At 39.9% G+C, this 16,520-nt stretch overlaps 1 protein-coding gene and 1 long non-coding RNA gene across 2 annotated transcripts; both read right to left on the bottom strand.

Moving 5' to 3' along the window:
• Window positions 1–865: 865 nt before the first annotated feature.
• On the bottom strand, window positions 866–3,053 carry LOC134664154 (uncharacterized). The gene is made up of 2 exons (XR_010098218.1): window positions 2,383–3,053; window positions 866–1,914 (listed from the first exon to the last, which is right to left on the bottom strand). It is a non-coding gene; the product is annotated as an uncharacterized LOC134664154 (long non-coding RNA).
• Window positions 3,054–6,735: 3,682 nt separating this feature from the next.
• Window positions 6,736–16,494, bottom strand: LOC134663869 (mRNA (2'-O-methyladenosine-N(6)-)-methyltransferase). Its single transcript, XM_063520391.1, has 6 exons — window positions 15,215–16,494; window positions 14,977–15,117; window positions 13,665–13,841; window positions 12,054–12,322; window positions 10,641–10,851; window positions 6,736–6,798 (listed from the first exon to the last, which is right to left on the bottom strand). The coding sequence occupies exons 1-6, from the start codon at window positions 16,142–16,144 to the stop codon at window positions 6,736–6,738; spliced, it is 1,791 nt and encodes a 596-aa protein (XP_063376461.1). The 5' UTR covers window positions 16,145–16,494.
• Window positions 16,495–16,520: the final 26 nt, after the last annotated feature.

Here is a 16,520-nt window from a genome sequence, read left to right on the forward strand (position 1 = left end):
AAACCTAAAAAAAATATATGATGTACATTACCATGCAAACTTCCACCGAAAATTGGTTTGAACAAGATTTGGTAAGTAGTTTTTTTTAATACGTCATAAACCGTAAACCCCAATTTTATTGTTACTTGCTGTTACGGAACCCTTCATGGGCGAGTCCGACTCGCACTTGGCCGCTTTTTTTCTTAAAAATTATCTAAGACGTACTGAATTGACGTTTTCCGCTAGATTTGCGGACGCTAGGTTGCGTGACAGTCGTGCACGTAGCGAATAACTAGGTATACGCAATCAAACATGGCGCAGAGTTATCTTAGTCCGGCTCCAATAGCTTAGTAGGTACGAATAAACATTCCAAAATGTTTTATTTTGAAAAATAAACTCTAATACAAACCAAACGTAAATTCATTTCTTCCTTTAGATTCTTACGTAATAAAGGGGAGGAGGAGATCCACAGAACACATTAAAGAGGTATTTATTCTTATTTCTGTGAGGAGATCGGCCTATTCTTATTTTTTCTTACATAGGGGTGGGAGGTGGTTAAACTTACGTAATAAATGAATACCAACCATCCTACAAGGCTCCCCAAAGAGGGCTAAATTACGTAAAGTTGCTACTCTTTAAGCTCCCGCCAAGCCTAGGATTACATTAGCAGGTGGACTGGGTCTACAACTAACCAGCCAAACATTTTTATCTACTACTAGGCAATCAATCCCAGTCCCAGCAGTGGGACGTATATAGGCTGAGATGATGATGATGATGATGAGGCAATCAATGACTTCACTTTTATTACTTGTGTTTCATACATTTTAAAAGAAGTTATAGGGGGGCTTTAAAAATAAAAAAACTTTTTTTTTCAAAAATATAATGATGAACAATCAAAACAATATATTTATCGAACTATACAACAGAGATGTGGCTCTTAAAATAATTAAAAAAAAATGATAATCGAAATTATCTTTACAACTAAATAATATGTATATACATGATACAAATTTATCATTATGTACAAAACACATACACTCGATTTTGTAGGTAATCTCTACAAAGTGACGCAATCAGATTCTGTCAATTATTTATTTTGTGTACAATATCAAAGATAATAAGCGAAATTGGCATTTCGTCGCCACCTATCACCCGCATACACTTAGAAACATATTATAGCATCTTTCCTAATCCGAGAGAACACATTTTTGACAACCCTACACAAATATACTACGCAGATGAAGGGGTCAGCGGAAGTTGCCCAAAATTAATTACATTTAACGAAACTTTTAGTGAAACGCAGCTGAAATAGATGGTGCTGAAAAAAATGCTACTCGATCGTACAGCGCCATCTACAAGTTTTCTTTGACTTTACGTCTCTTAACTTCAAAGTCGGGTAAATACATCTGTCTGATTGCGATTTTGGTATAATGAAAAGGGGGTAGATATTTGCTGAGAGGGTCGAATGGATATAACCCGAGTTACCCGAGTTTGAAGTTAAGCGACAAATCTATGCATAGTAATTTCACATAAGTTTCATTTTTTTAAATAACACTTGCACTGCGTGTGTTATCAAAATCGTTGCAGACTTTTCTTGGCTCTACTGCCCTCATAGCGGTATCTCACATCAAAATTGATTACAAACATATACACATAAACAAAACAATACATTTTTCAAAATTCATTTGTTTTTGAGATATAGCTAACTAGAGTTAATTAGTTAGCCCGCTTCGCCAAATTTAATTTGATATCAATTTACTTTATTAAATGGCGCTAATAACGATGCCGCGTGAATGAGGAGGAACTAGATTATAAAACTCATTAATATTAAATTATTGATCGTATTTCGTATGAGATCAAGGTATACAACCGATTTTCTTTATCTAATAAAGTTGGACAGATATGTTTAGCGCGGCAGTGTGACAAAGGAGCAGTCTCCTCTACAGGGTGTAATTTTTTACTTGATACAAAATATGTTTTTCTAACTCCATAAACAACTAGCAATTGAATGCTCCTACTCTCGTTGAAATCAGACAATTTTATTTTTAATTTTTTTATTTTTTTCGTGATATTTTTTGTACTTTTAAAGGATATTATGATATTAAAACAGCTTTAAAATGTAAAGTGAATTAAATTACTTTTCAAAGTAGCGTAAATCACAAGTCATTAAACATTTTTTGTGATTTATGCTACTTTGAAAAGTAATTTAGTTCACTTTACATTTTAAATATCTTATAAAGCTGTTTTAATATCATAATATCCTTTAAAAGTCCAAAAAATATCACGAAAAAAAATAAAAAAATTAAAAAAAAAAATTGTCTGATTTCAACGAGAGTAGGAGCATTCAATTGCTAGTTGTTTATGGAGTTAGATAAACATATTTTGTATCACGTAAAAAATTACACCCTGTATATCTACATCAGTATATTATATTGGGATATTTTTGACTCGTATTTTAATGTCTTAGTTCTTTCCCGACCCCTTCAAATGTCTGGCAAACAACGACGATTGATAGTTTGTATGACCTAAAAAAACTAGCCGAAATAAGGTATAGTATATGATGTTTTAAAATGATTTTTAAAACTGTTAAACATAAAGGCGGGATTCCACCAGTGTGCAGTACTGTACGGTACAAGCATTTTTGTACTAAATATGCTTGTGTCGTACAGTGCAGCACACTGGTGGAATCTCGCCTTAAGTCATCGTCGCTTTTGTGGGAGCGGTTAGCTTCCGTATTAGCTAAGTGGCAAGGTAACAATGTCTTTTAAAAAGCAACCGTATCGTGGTAGTTTTAAGGTTCATACGCGTCAAAACTGATTTTAGAATGTGTATCGAGCCGAGTAAATTCATCGCAAGGATAAATTATATTCGATTCAATAATAGATCCCTTAAATTTCCTACGGTATTTTGGCTAGCTTTTCGCTTTCGATACTTTCCTATCGCGAGCTCCTCGGACCGGCCGCGGCGCGCAAACGTCCAACCGCGCACATTCGGGATCGTACCTATAATTTTACGGAGGAGCATTTCACCATTCGTTTATTTCAGATTTCAAATTTGGACATCCGAGCGCAAAATCGCAGGGCCCCTTAAGAATGAATCAATTAATGATGTGTCCGGGCAAGTCGGCAGGTCGTCGGTGAACATCGGGCTCGAAGCGCGGGGCGCGGCTACACCTTGTCGTTGGGGCGCTTGTCGGGCGGCGCGGCGGGGGCGCCGGCGGGAGCGGGCGCGGGCGCGGGGGCGGCGGGGGGAGCGGCGTCGGGCGCGGCGCGCGGCGGCGGCGGCGGCGGCGGGGAGCGCAGCTTGGCGCGCGGGCGCCAGGCGTCGAGCAGCGCCTCCACGCGCTCGTCCGTGGGCCCCCAGCGCGCGAACCCCGCCGCGTTCTGCAGCCACACCACCACCGTGCCGCCGCCCCACCTGAAGTACACCTCGTTCCTGCCGGCCGGGGGCACCGTTTAAAACGTACCGTAATAATTTATGACCGATTTTCTAACTTCATATATCGATATTTAACCGTCGTTATGATTGAAAATAAATTGATGAATTTTAATTCTTAGTGCCGGGCATAGGGAACGTGCATAAACTATAGGGAGCGGCACAGAAGCCGTTAAATTTTTAAAGATGCACCGGATATCCGGTTACTTACTATCCGGCCAGATACCGAATAGTGACCTACTATCCGACCGGATACCGGATAGTAACATTGCTTGATTTCGGAGTAAACAATAGTACATTATTGTCGAGGCTCGGAAGTAGCTACTTGCAGGCTGAGGATTCGTTTTAAACGGACGACCTTGGGAGTCCGTTTAATTGAATCCGAAGCCAGCAAGTAGCCTTCCAGCCGAGTCATATATAGTGCTTTTCTCAAAAATGGTGCAAGAAATATAAATATCATAGAAATATTTTACACAAGCAATGTTCGTACATATATATTTTTCACCTCAGCAGCTCGAACAAGGGTACTTTGCTTCTTAAAAACAGTGAGCAAAATGCGATTTTGCTCACTGAGTCATTTTGTCTCACAGTATGAGTGAGCAAAATCGCATTTTGCTCACTGAGTGAGACAAAATGTCATTCAAGTGAAATTTATAGTCAAATGTCATTTCAACATGCGGGGTCTAATACAAGTTCGATATACTTGGGTTCTATTATCTCTGTCCCTCTAGGTATGTTCTCACTGCTTAGGGTGAAAAATGTTGTGTACTACACGAGATCAAAGTTATTTACATCTCGTGCGCTTTTGAATCCCTTACTACGCTCAAGATTCTAAATTAGATTCACTCGCTACGCTCGTGAATCTATTATAGAATCTTTCGCTTGCACGGGACTCAAAATAAGCACTCGAAGAAATATCAAACTTTGATCTCTTGTTGTACAAATAACTATTGACAATAAAAAGCCCTTCCCGCCTTTTTACTTTTTTTAATAAAAAAATAGAAGTGTATTTTTCTGCCAAAAATACGCCAAACTATTTGAGACATCTAAATAGTCGCGGTACTAATCATCTGTTTGGCTGTTTAATGGACCTGTGCCTTCATTTGGTATGGTCATTTCTAGAGATGCACCGGATATTCGGTTACTATCCGGTATCCGGCCATTATTTTAATATCCGGCCGGATACCGGATAGTAACATGGCTTGATTTTGGAGTAAACAAAATTGGAATAAGAAACAGTCACGGTCATAATCGTACTCGTTATTATTTTAAAACAATTAATTCATTCCACAGACATGCACGCGCAGTCATTTCGAACCTAGAAATGAATCCGCGCGAACGTTCGCTACGAAACAGGTCAAAATCTGCAACTGAAAACCGAAATGTAGTTATACAGTTCCGCCGGCCGAATATTCGGCGGCCGGATACCGGATATTCAGCCGATAGGCAGACCGAATATCCGGTATCCAGTATCCGGCCAAACCACTATCCGTTGCATCTCTAGTCATTTCAACTTTTAAAAAGTTTGGAACTCGACAAATAATGGAATTTGTATGCAACATTGCAGTCCTAAAATCGAGGCTGCAATGTTTTTAACTTTTTAATTTTTGACTGACCATAAACTACGCGCTTCGCGTCCTATTTTTTAGACGGCAAAGTCGACTTTGCCGTCCATTTTTGAGAAAATTAGATTTAAGAAACAGACACGGTCATAATCGTACTTGTTTATTATTTTATAAAACAATTTAATAATTCCATTGACTTGCACCCGCACTCATTTCGAACCTAGAAATGAGTCCGCGCGAACATTCACTAGGAAACAGGTCAAACCTGCAGAATGCGCACCTGAAAAACCGAAATGTAGGTATAGTTCCGCTAGCCGAATATCCGGCGGCCGGATACCGGATATTCGGCCTGACCCTCAGCCAAACAACTATCCGTTGCATCTCTACAAATTTTTAGCGCGAGGTGTAAATATAAAACTTATGATTCCGATATAGCCCACAACATGACAGACACTTTATAGACACACACAGCACAGCACACACTTTACCCATTGCACAATAGTTATTTACAGTACATATGGTCCTATTTTTCCGCACTAGTGCGTAAAATAGCACTTTTCGTGCGATGTCAAAAGTTTAAAGGGCCATATGTACTGTAAAACGTTGTACGATACACGTGCGAATAGATAATTCGCAACTCGTGTCGATTTAAAACACTCCCTTCGGTCGTGTTTTAATTTATCGCCACTCGTTTCGAATTTTCTCTTTTACGCACTTGTATCGTAAATAACTATTGTTTTACAAGGGGGCAAAGTTGTTGTTTCACCGCTCGTGCTAATATTGATACCCGAGCAAGCGAAAGATTCCAAAATTGAACCACGAGCGTAGCGAGTGGTTCGAAAAATGGAATCTTGAGCGTTGCGAGGGTTTCAAAGCGCGAGGGTTAAACAAAATTTGCCCCCGAGTGAAACACAAAATTTTTCACCACACCAACCCGAAGCAAATATTAAATGTAAAATATCAAACAAAATCAAACCAAAACAAATCCAAATGAATGTTATTAAATATTTATCATCCAAAATCATCATTTAAAAGTCAATTCTACCAGCAAACATAAGAAAACAACTCAAAATTTGCATTTGATTACTTTGCCTCACATGTGGATAAAATGCAACTTTGCTATTCGTTTTTGAAGTGCAAAGTAATTCTTTCCGAGCTGGTGTGGTGAAAAGGATATTGTTTATTTTAAACAGCGTGAGAATTGGTAACTAATAATAACCAGTCTAACCACCAAATGCCTAAAAAGCCCATTTTCACCACACCAGCTCGGAAAGGCTTACTTTGCACTTCAAAAACGAATAGCAAATTTGCATTTTATTCACATGTGAGGCAAAGTAATCAAATGCAAATTTTGAGTTGTTTTCTTATGTTTGCTGGTAGAATTGACTTTTAAATGATGATTTCGGATGATAAATATTTAATAACATTCATTTGGATTTGATTTGGTTTGATTTTGTTTGATATTTTACATTTAATATTTGCTTCAGGTTGGTGTGGTGAAAAATTTTGTGTGTTTCTCTCGGGGGCAAATTTTGTTTAACCCTCGTGGTTTGAAACCCTCGCAGCGCTCAAGATTCCATTTTTCGAACCACTCGCTACGCTCGTGGTTCAATTTTGCAATCTATCGCTTACTCGGGTATCAATATTAGCACGAGCGGTTAAACAACAACTTTGCCCCCTTGTAAAACAAATAACTATTACAAAACAGTAAAATCGCAATCATACACACAAATTTTAAGCCATATATAGATATTACTCACTTTGGAACTACATGCTGGAAGCCATGTCGATATTCATGTTCAAAAGCCGGTATCACCACCTGTCACAAAATAATGAAGTGATCATTGCACAATGCACGCAATAGCGGCAGAGTCTCAGTAATAGGGTCCCATTTTCACCCTAAAAAAATACCTAATATAAAACTAAGAGCAAGGCAGAGCAGAGGTAGCCACTATGAGAAAAAGGATCGCGCGTCGCAATGTCTTGTTGTTTTTAGGGCCACCCCACATCTGGCGTCTTTCGAGCGTCGACGCCTCACCAACGCCCGCGCGGCGTCGACGCCGCGCTCCCGCAGCGCCGGCGCGACGCTGCGGCGCCTCTCGAACGTCGACGCCACAACAACGGCCGCGCGGCGCCTCCGCGACGCCAGCCGCGACCAACGTCCAGTCAGCGCCCGCGCAGCGTCTCTCCCCCCGCTCCCTGCCCGCCGCATCTTACTTGACTAGTCTTTACGTAAGCACCACAGGAAACACATGTCATGTCGGAAACGCAGTCACCGCCACCGTCGGAGGACGAGTTAGATATTGAACTTTTTATACATGAAATTCAAAATCGTCCTGTTATGTTTACGGAATCCATGACTTTTTTGATACTCGAACAAATTCGAACAGTAAGTACGTGAATCCTATTTGGTGCCTAATTTTCAACTGATATTGTTGAGACGCGGTGGGTTGCGTGCTCTGTCCGTCGCAGTGACGCTGCGTGGGCGCCGACAAGACGCTCCGACGCTCGACAGCCGCCACTGACGTCGAGGAGGCGCGGCGCTAACGCGGCGTCGACGCCGCGCGGACGTTACTGCGACGTCGACGTTCGAGAGGCGCCGCAGCGTCGCGTCGGCGCTGCGGGAGCGTGGCGTCGACGCCGCGCGGGCGTTGGTGAGGCGTCGACGCTCGAAAGACGCTAGATGTGGGGGGGCCCTTAATATTTAGTCACTGCCAAGTCAGTGCAAAGTTAGCTTGGTCGCAGTCCTATCATCTTCATATAATATACTGCGTCACAGGGCAGACACGCATCAAAAATCATTTGCGCCGCACGTCTGTACAGTCGCCATCAGATATATCGCAGCGGCCAAGGTGGTCACAAATATCTGAACACGCCTCTATTTAGGAAAGGAGGCATTTAGGAAAAATACCATGAGAAAACAAATAACTTTTGTACCAGTAACCTCGGACCGCGTGAAAAGAATGAAGCTAAGTTTAGTTCAGGCGCTACCCTTTTTGTCTTCCGATATGAGTCCTAATAGTATGTATAATTCATTCTTTCACACTTTTATGAATCATTATAATGCGATATTCACCTCAAAATCGGTCGTAGTTAGTGGTGCATCAGTTTTTAGTGAGTGGGCTACTGCGGACTTACATCAAAGAAGACGTGAACTGTATGCCTTATATGAGGAACGGCGGTTTAATCAGAGTGATGAATTTAAAGAACATGTGAAGGCGTATTCGAAGAAGTTTAAAGTAGATTGTCATATAGCTAAGCGAAATTATCTAAGTCAGAAAATAAAAAGTAGTTCAGACATTATTAAAGCAACCTGGAAAGTAATAAATGTGGAGACTGGTCGTTCGAAACACACAATTAAAGAACTAAAACTAAACATTGATAACAAAATTATAGATTCTAATTTAGAAGTAGCTACAGAATTTGAAAAATTTTTCACCGAGGTACCAGTATCTACAACTAAGGATTTAAATTCATCACCCTCATCTGCTGTTACATTATTAAAAGATAACGCTCCAGAGTGTTGTGGAGACCTTCATTTTGAACATGTTTGAAATCAATTAATGTCAAAAAAACTAGTGACCTCTGGGGAGTCTCTGTCCATGCTGTCAAATCCTTAGTAGAAATTGTAGCGCCTGACTTGGTAGTTATATTTAACAACAGTGTTGATTGCGGCGAGTTTCCTGATCTAATGAAACATAGTAAAGTAATTCCTTTATTTAAATCTGGTAGCAGCTCTGACCCCACTAACTTTAGACCGATATCTGTGCTACCAACATTTAGCAAGATTTTTGAAAAATTAGTTCTTTCTCAATTAGTACGACATTTTAACGTTAATAATTTGATGCATAATAAATAAGCAGTTTGGTTTTACACGGGGTCGCTCAACAAACGATGCTGGTGTTGAGCTAATTAAGCATATTTTCGATGCCTGGGAGGAGTCACGAGATGCTTTAGGTGTCTTCTGTGATTTATCTAAGGCCTTCGACTCTGTTTGTCATGAAACATTAATCAGGAAACTTCATTATTACAGCGTTAGAGGATCGGCACTGAATTTACTTAAGTCCTACTTAAATGGTAGAATACAAAGGGTCGATGTGAATGGACAGCGATCACCTGGGTCATTGGTCTCTATGGGTGTACCACAGGGGTCAATATTGGGGCCTTTCCTGTTCCTTATCTACATAAATGACTTGCCATTCCTTGTTAAGACCCACCATGATATAGTATTGTTTGCAGACGACACCTCACTTATTTTCAAAGTCAAACGACAGCAACAAACTTACAATGATGTAAACAATGCTATTTCAAAATTGGTTCAATGTTAATAATTTAATGTTAAATGAGAAAAAAACTAAATGTATTAAGTTTGTCACTAGTAGTAACGTAAGGCATGTGCAAGCAAGTGTCATTGTGAAGGATGAGGAATTGGAATTAGTTGATAGTACAGTTTTTCTTGGTATAACTTTAGATTCTAAACTCCAGTGGGGTCCCCATATTGCTACTCTTTCGAATAGACTGAGCTCTGCAGCTTTTGCAGTGAGCAAAATCCGTCAGTTAACTGATGTGAAAACAGCTCGATTAGTATATTTTAGTTACTTCCATAGCATTATGGCATATGGTATTTTACTGTGGGGCGGTGCTTCAGAGATAAATACCATTTTTGTTCTGCAGAAGAGGGCTATTCGAGCAATATACAAAATGAACCATAGAGACTCACTTAGAGATAAATTTAAGGAAATTGACATAATGACAGTGCACTGTCAATACATTTATGAGAATATTCTGTATGTACATAAAAATATTGTAAATTTTAGGAAAAATTGTGAAATCCATAATATTAATACTAGAAATAAACATAAGTTCGCAGTGCCCTTCACTCGGCTCCATAAAATTAAAAAATCATTCATGGGTAATTGTGTAAGATTTTATAATAAACTTCCAAACCATATTACTGAATTATCTATTAATAAATTTAAGAATTATGTAAAGCGTAAACTTATTTCCAAAGCTTATTATACCACACAGGACTACATGAATGATAATACAACGTGGGATTAATTGTTATTCGAAATGATTATTTATTTATTAGGTATATTTGATTATTGATGAGGAAATGGATATTCCGATGTAATATTATCTACTTGTTTGTTACTTATGCTTTTTTTTGACATTTAGATTTTATTCTAGAAATTCTAGACTAGTATTTTTTTATACAATTTTTTTTTTAATGTTTGACGATCCTTTTGTGAAATTCTTAGTGTTAAATTTGACATGTATAATAATCGAATTTTATTATGGAATAATATTAACATCAATAAATTGCTCTGATAATTAGATTAAGATTAATTACGATTCATAAGAGCTTGTTGCTAGGCCTACATGAATAAAGTATATTTTGATTGATTGATTGATTATTGTCAAGGCGTTAAAGCGCTTGTTCAGATATTGTGAACACCTTGGCCGCTCCGATATATCTGATGGCGACTGTACACGCGTCATTGTGTATGTGTGGGTAAGTCGCTTTACTGAGAGGACGCCAGAAGTCCGCCAGATTCATGTCGCGGGGCGAGGTAATGCGAGTCGGTGCGGGGCGGTGCGTGGCCGTTCTGTATGATAATACTATTACTTATTCTGTGAGTGCGTATGTAGTGTAGGTACCTGTTTGCGCTTGAAGTGGCTGGCCTGCAGCTTGTGCAGCGCGTGCGTGTGCCGCTCGGGCCACTCGGGCAGCACGACGAGGAAGGAGAGCGGCTCGGCCGAGTCCTGCAGCAGCCGCTCCATGTGGCGCAGCGCCGCCTCCAGCAGCTCCTCGCAGTACGGCGGGTGCGCCACCATCGACCCCGACACCGGCCGCAGCTCCAGGAACGGGCTACAAGCAAAGTCACCATCAGTGGCGGAGCGTACATAGGAACCGGATTCCCATCGGCTTGTCTGATCTGATATTCAGGCTCTTGGACCATTTTCTTCAAACTTATGAAGAAAAGGAAGGACAACTCAGCTACGGCTTGCTTACGAACAATCTAGACGCGCCGCCACTGGTAACCATGTATACTTTATTAAACACTTTCAACGCTCGCATATCGTGTGCGGCGCGTCATAGTGGACCTTGTCAGAATGTACGAAGGTTGGTAATGGTATTTGGCTGGAGCCGCGCACGTCAATTGACGCGAATGGCGATCGAAGGGTTTTGATTGTAAAGATATATAGATAACGGGGGGTATTACTGCAATGTTCTGCCGCCAGAGTGTCAGAACATAGTCATGTTTTGGAGTAAATTATTTGTAAAACTTTTGTTTTGATAACCAGAGTAACCGAAAAATGCATATTAGGGGTCATCCATTAATTACATCACACGTTTAGGGGGAGGGAGGGGGTCAAGAAAATGTGACATGTTGTGACATGGGGGAGGGGGGAGACACAAACTTTGTGACGTCACTTTAACTTCATCAGTAACCGAAAATTTATTTAAATTATTTTATTCGCTGTACATTTAAATAACAAGTTTTTAAAACGATAATCGTTTAATCGTTCTTTCCTAAGCAGTTTTGGGTTATAAAATTACTAATATTTATATCGTCAAAAATATTTTGATAAAATATTAATAATACTTAGGTACTTAATTCGATTTGGCGATTTCGTAGAAAAAATTGACGTCACACTAGGGGGGAGGGGTTTGCTAAATGTGACCAAGTGTGACTAGGAGGGGGGGAGGGGTCAAAAAACCTAGAAATTCGTGTGACGTAATTAATGGATGCCCCCTTAGGTCCGTGCAGAGAGATCTACTTCAGCTGTCGAATTTGATGGCAGGAATTTTCAGGAAGGACAATGAAAATTTGTAAAGAAATGATATAATGTCCGTTGCGGCACGCTGAAGTCGATTTAAAGTACGTTAAAACTAGTATTTTGCATTAGCAGCGGTGCGAAGTTCCACCGCCGTTGTGTGCTGAAGGCCTACCGCCAGAGCGGAAAAATCTAAAATCGTCTCTGACATATGCAGGTGGAGCTGAAAAAGATGCGAGTCGATGTTATGACTGTCTCTCAAATAATAGTACCTATACAGAATAAACGTACCCACGAGATCCAAAGTAAGAGTCAGTATCAGCGAAAGCCGAGCAGTACTGACGGAAGTAACAGTCGAGCGGGGAGGCGAAGCACTCAAACGTGACGCCGAAGCAGCGGTGCAAGCACTCGAGCACGGGCACGGGCAGCGCCATCTGTGCGAGCTGCGCGTCGCCGCCCGCGCCCACCCACGCCGCGTAGCGCCGCAGCACGCACCACACCCGGGAGAGGAACTGCTCGAACTTCTTGTCGTCGAAACAGCTGTACCGGTATAGGCACTCCTGAAAATAAAGCGAGTAACAGATAGTAGTAACAGAAGAAAAACTGAATATTTCATGAAATCGTTAGATAGCGCTTTGGGGTCATCCATTAATTACGTCACACCAATTTCTAGGTTTTTTGACCCCTCCCCCCCCCTTGTCACACTTGGTCACATTTGGCAAACCCCTCCCCCCCTAGTGTGACGTCACATTTTTTCTACGAAATCGCCAAATCGAATTAAGTACCTAAGTATTATTAATATTTTATCAAAATAATTTTGACGATATAAATATTAGTAATTTTATAACCCAAAACTCCTTAGGAAAGAAAATTAAACGATTAAAAACTATTTTCGTTTTAAAAACTTGTTATTTAAATGTACAGCGAACTAAATAATTTAAATAAATTTTCGGTTACTGATGAAGTTAAAGTGACGTCACAAAGTTTGTGTCTCCCCCCTCCCCCATGTCACAATATGTCACATTTTCTTGACCCCCTCCCTCCCCCTAAACGTGTGACGTAATTAATGGATGACCCCTTTGGCGCAAAAAGACATTGATAGAAAATGTTCCAAGAAATTAGCGAGACGAATAGAGGACCGCTATTCCTGCCTCTTTATTTTTATTATTCTTATTCGTTATTCGTCTCTCGACTCGACGGACATGTAAATAACTTTTTTAAGAAGTGTTAAGCGTGGAAATATCACTAATGTAGCAGAAAAGACATAAGTGACACTCAAAAACTTAGGTAAAAATAAAAAACATGTAGTTGTAGTTTTTTACAGTTTACCTAGAGTATAGGTCCGCTTCTTGAGGAACCCTCTAAATTTTTCTCAAAAATGAACATAACTTTACACATACAAATCAAACCAATGTTTTTAATGTGGCTGGCTCTTTTTCTTAAAGGTTCGCCAAGCGCTTGGTGATATATTAGTTTGAACACATAAAGAGTTTAGGTGTCAATGTCGTAGGTTGCATATTTTTTAAACACTCAAAGCATAGTTAATATGTCAATGGCGTCAAGGTTGTCTGATAAGATCGTAGAACACGTTAGGCTATTATTATTACAATAAACGCCTGTCAAAAGGGGCTTATTTAAATTTTACCCTATCTGGTATTTCACGTACTGTTATTATGTACTACTGGATGTATCAGCTTCTCAAGCTTCTGTCTGGCTGTAGACGAGAAACCGCTACAGTATTATCGCGGCAGTGCAAAAATAATTCATAAGCTCATTGTAATATGTGTTCTTACAAATTTTATGTTATTTTTACTTCTACTACTACTACTAATATTCCTACTTGAATAATAATCTTTTTTCAAACTGCACCAAGTAGCATCATACTCCAATAGGTGTACCCACCAGCTTCTGAAGGTAGGCCGCGTTGATGACCTGCGTCTCGCCGAGGTAGCGCAGCAGCGCCTGGTCGCGGTCGAGGAAGTGCTCGACTAGGGGCGGCCGCGGCGCCGGCAGAGCAAACTGCACGGGGTAGCACCACACCTTCCGCAGTGCAGCCTGCTGCAGCGGCGCCGGCAGTTCCTACATAACAGATAAAAAAAAATATAATAACTGAGCATCATGGACATCAACGAGATCCCATTTACCGCGCCTATTTGCTGTTATTTTTGAAATTTGTTTGGTTTATTTATTGGATTTCAAAAACTTCATCCTAAAAATTTTTGATACGAAAATATTGTGAGGCTTCAATTAAACCTTCAATAATAAGTTTTTTTTATCATATCAAGTTACTAATACCATCCTTACACAAATACACATGGATACCTTAGCCAATTCTAGTGAATGAAACTTAGGGATCATCCATTAATTACGTCACACGAATTTCTAGGTTTTTTGCCCCTCCCCCCCTCCTTGTCACACTTGGTCACATTTTGCAAATCCCTCCCCACCTGGTGTGACGTCACATTTTAGACAGTTTTGTTTTCAACGAAATCGGCAATACTAACTCGGCATTCATTTTTTTTTTATATTTTTTTTTTGTTCAAAGAAATATTAGTAATTTTATAACACAAAACCAATTAGGAACGAAAATTACCTACTTCCAAAACCTCATTATTTAAATGTACAGCGAATAAAAAAATATAAATTAATTTTCGGTTACTGATGAATAGTGATGAAGTTAAAATGACGTCATAATATTTGTGACTCCCCCCTCCCCCATGTCACATTTTCTTGACCCCCTCCCAAGCCCTAAACGTGTGACGTAATTAATGGATGACCCCTTAGTGGCTTTTTAGTAGGCAATGTAGCTGAATGTTATTTTAGACACTTTTTTTCACTTATTATAACTAAGTGAACAATTGCTGACTAGCCTTTTTTTGATTTCAATAAGGTAATAATAGTAATAGGTAAGTCACATGCTGTTCATTTGTAATAAAATAAAACCATTAAACCTGCATAATTAGCCCTCAGGTTGAATAGTCTGCATGATGTTATATTGGTTTTGTCTCAGATTAAGTTATTCTGAACAGAAGTAATTTAGGTATCTAATATTAGGGCCACTGGGTAAAAGAAAATTGTCCTTCTTTCTCTTGCCTGAATTGCTTTACTTCTTATTACTTTTATAGATGATGTGAAAGTTGGAAAATAAAAATAAATAAGAATTATGCATTAAGACTGAATAAATATTTGAGGAGACAATTTGTTATTTCTGTACCTGTATTCCATTTTCTTTTAACAGAGCACTATGTTTCTCTCGTATTTTGCGCGCATACTCTGCAGATAAGTGGTATATCTTCAAACAGATGCCTTCCACAGAAGCCTTCACTGTTTCAGCCAAATGTGGCTGACATTGTCTCTGAAACAATGATTAACATTAGATATATTCTACTGAGAATAACATTGTATTTGATTTATTTGAAGAAGCAGTGAGCCATTAAAAAATTAAAACTAACTCGTAGGTGTGCCAGTCTGTCTTGAAAGTCATCATAAGTAGCTCCAACTGTGCGTCGGAGCCATTGGAATGTATCTTCTGCATTCCATTTCACCACCTTACGACTTTCAGGTGATGCATTCCTGGATTCTATCATTTTCTTTGCTGCTTCAGCATAGCGTGACAATTGTTTACGAGCATCCCCAGTGAATTTTGGATGTGTCAGCTTGATTGGTATATCGTTCATGATTTCTTCATACATAGAACGGGATATTTCTGGAAAGCAGTGACTTGGCAAAAGTGGATCTGAACCTCCTTGGTCATTCACTTTACGCTCCATAAGCCAACGATTGAATGAATCCTTTGGAGCATCAATACCCTCTCTGGTATGACACAACTCTTGATAGCACTGTCGAAGTTTGTTTGCGAGTGTAAATCTGAAACCTTCTATTTCTGGATGAGGATGGGGGCAGATTGTTGGGGGCCGTTCATATATAACCACATTTGTTGCCACCTCTATATCCCAAGGCCCTGCCAGAACAAACTTTTTAGGTGGAGGGCCATTGTCCTCTGAAGGTCGGCGCTTGCTGGCACTTGGAGTCATATTACCTGCATTGGGAGGACCAGTGTGACAAATGCCAAGGGGGTCTGTGATAGGGTCAAAATCTCTTTTTACCGCCGGTAGCTCCCACATTGATTCTCCAGAGAGCTTATTCCAAAAGTAGGGTCTGTTTTCTCGTTTGGACCAGTACTTGCGCCAGCCTTGTTGTATGAGATCTGGATGTAAGTCAGCAGCAAGGTGTGGAGCCAGCGGCGCTGGCGCCCCGGGCGTCTGAGGGGTTTCCCCACTTCCGCCGGGCGATGATTGGGTCTCGGGTGAAGAGTCGCTTCGCGTTGTTGTGTTCTCCCAACTCGAAGACCCGGCAACAACTTTGTCTCGAACATCATTCATGATGCTTCTTTTGATTTAACTAATAATAAAAAGAATTATAGAGCACTAAACTGTCTTGCATCGAACTTTAATAATTCTCTTACGCTAATAAGGTTCCAATAAGCACATTTTTCATCAAGAATCATTAATTGTTTTCTTAGCGCCAAGAATTGTTATCGTGCAAACTTCAGCGATCTCAAAGAAATACATCATGATTTATACATGAAAAATAACAGAACAAAATAAAACTTTATAAAACAATATTAGTAGCTTCGAAATCAATCAGAAAGTATTGTATCGTAAATTTACGACTAAGCAAGGCAGCAAAGCCCCCAAGCTAGCACCGCCATCACAAATATGACATGCCACAGACAAGACAAATTAATTGAACAAAGGA

The sequence above is a fragment of the Cydia fagiglandana genome, chromosome 4, assembly GCF_963556715.1.
Source record: "Cydia fagiglandana chromosome 4, ilCydFagi1.1, whole genome shotgun sequence".
Taxonomy (NCBI): Eukaryota; Metazoa; Arthropoda; class Insecta; order Lepidoptera; family Tortricidae; genus Cydia; species Cydia fagiglandana.